A 6,865-nucleotide genomic window follows, 5' to 3' on the forward strand; every position below is an offset into this window, starting at 1 on the left:
AAGCTAGCTAGCTTCCCAGTGATTGTACTTACCGCAAATCCTCGACAAGATATCAGAGGAGGTTTCAAACTAGAAAGAAGACTTTATATTGCTTGTAAGAGCTCTGACATTGTGTTCTTCAGGTGGTGGAAGGCAAACAATGAGGGAAAAGGGAAGAGGAGGAAGAGAAGTGAAGAGACAATGGGTAAAAATATGGGAGACCCAATGGTCAGCCATGAAGTGAGTCCACAGTTTAGCAAAGAAGAAAACAAGTGTCCTCATAGGACCAGAGCTGACCAAGTACAAAGAGAGGTAGTCACAGGTGGGGTGGACAAAGGCTAACCCTATGGGAGGGGGGTGAGAGGAAGTGGATGGATGGAAAGAGGAAACACAAAGAAGATGAGGGTACATTGGCCAAGGAACATGAGGAGATGCACAAAAATAGGAAAGAAGTGAAAGAAAAATGATGGCAAGCAGCTTCCACCTGAGACTCCAAGGTGAGAGGAACATCCCAAAAACTTTGTGGCAAGACACAAGCCACAACGGGAGGATTGAGGAAGGTGAACAACAAAGAAAAGGGAGTCATGTCTGAATAATAATAAAAACCCTATAACCCTAGTACTTTTGAAAGGTTGACCTTTCTTCTTCAGGGGCAAACAGGGAAGGGCGGTGTAGTTGAATGAGTGATATATGAAGGGAGTTGAGTGCTGTCATGAAGGTCATCCACTTTTCCAGAAAATGTCTGAATAAATTTCAAATACACAGAAACCATACAAAGAGAAAGAGAGCCAGTAATGAGACATTGGCCTAAGTAGAGAAAATATCTATCTGGAACTTGGTGGAGAGCCTCAAATAGGAGATGAGAAAAAAACAGATAGCAAAGGGATAGAGCGAGGAGAAGTGAACTCTGGTAAAAAAATACTGAAGACAGAGGATCAGCACCTAAGCAGGCAGAAGGGATTCTAGGAATTTAAGATCCAAAAATGCTGAAAGGAAGTGATCATATGCTATGTTAAAAAAATCATGAAAATGAGGAGAATAAGGCATGGAAAAGTGGGAATGATGCTGAGACAAAAAATATCTCAGCATGGATACTAGAGTCAGGTGAAGGGGGAAAGAATAAAATTACAGCATGGAATAAATAACATGAAGAAACAAAGGACATAGGAGAAAGGGAAAGCATACTACAAACCTAACACAATCAGCAAAGAGAGAGAAAGGAATGATGCATTTTTCAACAGCAAACAAAGAGGCCGGAGCAAAACCATGCAGTGGAAAGAGCTGGATAGAAATGTTGACCTTATGATTTGGCTTAGGAATGAAGAACTTACAGGAAATAAGAGAAACTGTAAAGGTAGGAGAAAACCATTAATGGTGAAAATTGGCAGTAACATCTTCCACAGACAAAGAATATCCAGAAGCAATAAACATTGCAGAAACTGTGAGGAGTTTTGAGACATTATATTGCATGGTCTCTCAAGTTCTGCATACAAACACAATAGAGGACATTATCTAGTCTCATTCTAGATAGAATTTTTGCTTCATAAACAGGTCAAAAACCCTGGGAGGATGAAAGTTGGCAGGACTGAAAAACAACATGAAAGGGAACCTTAACACAGCTTGTAGTGTATCACTGTTCCAAAAGCTACAAAAGTGAGAAATTGAGTTGTAAGTTTCAGGAAAATCATAAGAAATAGTCAGAAACTACAATAATAAAGATTACTAAACCAAGTCAATCACAATGGATGTGAAAAATCTTTCAAAATCAAAGAGCAAAATGAAACATATTTGTTGATGGCATTGCCAAGTTTAAGAATGATGTTAATTTCAAGTGCCAGTACTTATGGGGATGTATTGTGCATTTCAGATGTGTTGCTCTCCTACTGATGGAGGGCTATTGCAGCATTATGATTATATCATGTACTAGCATAGTTCTCATCAAAATGTGACTTAGGTGGGAGATTGTTCAAGGCTGGTAGCATGCAAGAAATAAGTGGAAAATTACTCTTTCCTTTTAAAAAATTTCTGGAATATTTATAGTGTAATAATTTATTTGTCAAATACAAACACTTTTAGGCAGTTTTAAAAGATCCACTAATCTATAATGGATTTAGATATTTTTTATTATAAATTGTTTTAAATAAACTTAATTGCTATACATGCTTCAGTAAAAAAGGTTCATTTCAATATAAATTCCAACATAAAATAGTTTTTGAAAGAAGGAAAAATAAATAAATACAGGTTTAAAGGAAATTATGATCCATATGTAGTTGTTATCAATATTTTCTAAAAAACTAAATACTGTACACTAGTCTTAACTTGAGAATCTTTCTTTAAAATATATATCACAACAGTTTATTTACACATACATGGTGGTCCGAAAATGAGTTTTCTGCAACAAATAATCTTGTGTGTGAACAACACTTTGTTTCTGGCACCAAAACTTAGTTTTTTGTTAGTCTGTGTGTAAGACTTGTATAGAGTTCAGATGTACTCATACACTAAGATTTGAAACAGATGAAAGTTTGAAAGAATTGCTACACTGGTTTGTGGGAAACTAACTTTTGGACCACAAGGTATAAACATACTCAAATCTACAGGTCTTCAAGCCTTTTAACTTGCCTTCATTGGATTATTCTTCACATCTTCCTCCTCTTCTCTAGCCTCTCTTTCTGCCTGCTCTTCAGCCAATTTCAAAGCTTGAAAATTCCGTGTAGCTCCATGTTCAACTATGTAGTCTGTATTAGCAGGGTCTGTCTAAACATTAAAATAACAAACAGATCACATTTATAGAAATACATGAGTATAACTTCATTGATAATTTCAAAAATTTAAGTGTCACTTAAAATCTTTTCAAATTTACCAGTAGTTGAACTTTCCTGAGCATAAATTGAGGCCTTCAATGAATAAAACCAAGTAACTTAGAAATAACTATCTTTACCTCAATTGTCAGTGCTAAATATAGCAGCTACCTGTTTAAGATTTAATGAATGGACCTTAATACTAAGAAATTGTGTAGCTAATAATTAAGATAGTGCTAACAAAGCTAGAAACTTGTAAAATCTTTTCCAAAAAGCAAAAAAAATCTTGTTAATGTGTATGGCAGACATGCACTTTCCTTACTGATAAAACACCAGCAAAATACAAAAATGGCAGTTATATAATAAACAAGTTTTTCTTTGTATACTCAAATTACAAGTTGTTTTGAATATAACATTACAAAATATAACCACCAAGTCCCGCAGAAAGTTTGTATACCTGAGACAAGAGTGACTTTATGAATTTTTTTTTAAAGGTTGTTATATATAAGTTTAGAGATAAGATTACCCTGTTCATTAATTGCGAACCTATAAATGTCACATTTCTATCCAACAGAAATAGTTTTATGATATTTTTGGTAAATATCTGAATAGGTTTTGATTTGAGAATAATATGGCAGGTTTCAGCTTTTAACACACTGTAGAATTTATATAAACTTTCTTTAAATTTTTAATTTCAAAACACATTTCCATCCTAGATCTTACATAAAAAAGGTATAACCAAACATCTGGATACTTTTCAGCATTAACCTCACTTTTTATATCTCAAATTGACACAATAAAGTCCATCAATTTAAAAAATCATAAAATACAATGATAGATGACAGAAAATAGAGCAATTTTACCAATATATATTAGAAATTGTTTAAGATGGCTACCTATGAGACTTGTGAATGATTATTGATGGAAAATAATAAAATAATTTCTCGTTGAACCTAAAAAGCCTAAATTTTTGAAACCCATCTTATATAAAAAAAATGTTTAAAAGAATTTGATGCATAGCACAAGATAATGCAAGTGCTGGAGCACATCATTATGCAAGTATTACATATGTAGTAAAGTATTACATACGCAAGTATTGACAAAATTCATATAATCATCATTATGAAAAATACTTGTATTATCTAAATGTATATTTTATTATAATCAATGCTTTAAATGTTTTGCATTATATATCAGGTATGTTTTTAAATTTAATAGTAGTAAAAAGATACCTGAAAACCCAAAATTAAAGAATTAACATTACCATGAAAATACAATGATTTAAATATTCACAATAATAACTACTAAGTACAAAGAACAACAAAACAGTGATCAAAGCATTATCTTTGATATATATATACCTGTACAGAAGGTTGAGCATGTTATAATAATATGAGTTTTTAAACATGCAAATCAGCAACTCATGTGGCAACAACAGAAAGTCACGGTAGAAAAAAATGTTCAAGAACTACATTTGGGCATCATTTGGCCATTTCATAGGTACTACTTTGTCACGAAAAATTGTTTTTGAGAATGATATGTAATAGCCCTTTTCAACAAAAAATAATCATAAAATGACCTATGTTTAGACCTGGGATTTAGAATTTCCTAGCTGGGTATATGGCTTTTACTTAATGGCACTGGAAAACAAGGAATATGAATAGACTTGGGAGACCAGGATCAATTGGAAGGAGACTTGTAACAAGTTTTACCCTAGCCATGTCAAGAAAAGTGTAGCATTTTGTAACATGTGAGAATCCACAAAAGCCATTCATGTGCAACAGTACATAACAAAATCAAAAAGCATTTCTGTTTAGAAAAGTAACACAAGTCATGTGTACACAAGTTGATCCCATGACATATCCAGGAAAGGAAGACAAACTACAGATATCTGTATGAATGGTAGAAATCAGGAGTGTAGATACCAAGTCAATGTGAACTCTACTTAATATTTGGCCCAATGTTTTGGACCCTTTGTGCCATACAGAAATACTGGCTTTGTATGGGAATGAGTACAACAGGGTATGGGTTCACCAAGGAAAGCCTTTAAGTTATACTACCCATTCAACCATAACATACTTCAAGCAGCTGGAGAATGAAATAAGTATTCATGCTATCCAATAAAAATATTTACCATCCAAGTCACTAGATGCAGCATCTATGGATATCCGTGTGTTTGAACTGTATCAATGTCCTTGAATATTAGCTAGGATATGGAATGCATACAGTGGTAAAGTTTGGAAAAGACAGCCTTATAATAAATTCTTCTGCAGAGAAAACTGTGTTTCATGGCTTATTGTTAATATGCATGGTCATCAGACAGAGCATGGCTAGATGTGGCAATATGAACTGTAACAACATGGTATGGTTCTAAGATTGTTCTAATATAATGTACTTAACCTTTGTAGCTGCCTTACAAGGGAATGATCACCACTTCATGTTATTATCACTAACTCAAATATTACTTTAACAATGTTCCAACTGCTTCTAGATATAAGCCATACAATCTAAAATGACTTGTGTGTATATAAATCATGTTACTAAGTCTCAATCAGGCAACTAAAACTTTCAGATTTTTTTAAAACTACATTACTTCGTTTTATGTCATTATTGTGCATGGTATATTTATTTCAACATTTTACAAAAATACTAGGCTCTTGCTATAATTTATGTGTTATTTTAGAATAAATTATCTTACTTTCAAGAATGGATACTTTTTTTTTCATGTCAACAATAGATTATATCTTATTTACACGTGTTTTCATATTAACTAGCATAGCAAACTTTCTTGAATTTATTGGTTAATGTGTCATTTCAATCATTAATTAGAACTGTTAGTAAAATGAGAAAAGGATCTCCATAAAATATTCTTCAGTGAAATACAGAGTTTATAATTAACAAATGATTGTATTATACACATAAAGAACATTATTTTTATAAAATATGAACAAGTTTTCTTTGTTATATACATCAAACACTGTAAACAAGTCACCTTGTGTGTATTGTTTTGAAATATATGTTGCAAAATATTGTTACAAATAATTTAGTGCTTATCAACTAAAACATACCAGATTCAGTAGAGAAAAAAAAAGATGAAGCACTAGACAAAATAAAAGATGACAGAAATTGTATGGACAATAAATCCTACGCAAATATGCTAACAGGTACATTGTAAACACATAACAATAAAGTGAGGATAAAGCAGGAAAAACAAATCTAGAAACTGCCAAAAAATATAACGTATTGTTGTACCACAAAGACAATGCTGCACAAAGAAAAAGATTAAAAGAAAGACATATATATTATAGTTAATTTTAAATGCATCCAAAAAATCATCAACTTCAGAAAAAATTGAGCTGCAATTGAAAAATAATAATAATAAACAAATTCAAAATAAAAGTTAAAAATTCCTTAAATGGTTTTGAATCTTCACTTTTTTATGCATGTTCTACAAAAGTCATAAATAGTTAAAAATAACTTTAAGCTTATGAAAAAAAACTTTCAATATAAGGACTTACCTTGAATGTTATTTCAGCAAGACATCGAGGACACTTGATGTAAAATCTAAAAATTTTTATTCCCAAATATTCTTCATTTTCAACAGTTTCTTTTCGTGCATTAAACTTTTTTCCCTTGTAAATATACTCACCACATGTCGTACACCTGAAAACAAAAAACACCTTTATTATGTAGAACACTTTTTAGTGAAGAAATGCTACTTACAGAAAATGTTTTTATGACGAAAAGCCAGTATCCATAGCTATAATGCTAAGTAACTGGTATTATCAAAAACCATTAAGAGAAAGGACTGAAGTTTTGTTGTACATATCCATTTTGAAGTGAATCATTAATTCATAAATTACAAAACCTACAATATTTGTTAATACACTATTAAGTGACATGTAAACAAGGTATTCAAAAATGATAAAGCTAGGCATTTAACCCAAATTAATTGATTACTTAGGAACATTGATTACACCAATCTCATGTAAAATAATTAATTATATGAAATTATATTTATATTGATTAATGTCACAAAAATAATCAATAACTCTATATCAAGGTACCATCTGCCTACCACAAGA

At 31.8% G+C, this 6,865-nt stretch overlaps 1 protein-coding gene across 1 annotated transcript in view; it reads right to left on the reverse strand.

The window, feature by feature from the left end:
* LOC106474718 (coiled-coil domain-containing protein 94-like) overlaps positions 1 to 6,865 on the reverse strand; it is a 27,658-nt gene that overhangs the window by 15,828 nt on the left and 4,965 nt on the right. The window contains exons 3-4 of the mRNA XM_013935412.2: positions 6,299 to 6,443; positions 2,602 to 2,736 (exon numbers count right to left, since the gene is read on the reverse strand). Of these exons, the coding sequence (XP_013790866.1) occupies positions 2,602 to 2,736; positions 6,299 to 6,443 (280 nt within the window). The remainder of the gene's footprint in view (positions 1 to 2,601; positions 2,737 to 6,298; positions 6,444 to 6,865) is intronic.

The sequence above is a fragment of the Limulus polyphemus genome, unplaced genomic scaffold, assembly GCF_000517525.1.
Source record: "Limulus polyphemus unplaced genomic scaffold, Limulus_polyphemus-2.1.2 Scaffold141, whole genome shotgun sequence".
NCBI classification, from domain to species: domain Eukaryota; kingdom Metazoa; phylum Arthropoda; class Merostomata; order Xiphosura; family Limulidae; genus Limulus; species Limulus polyphemus.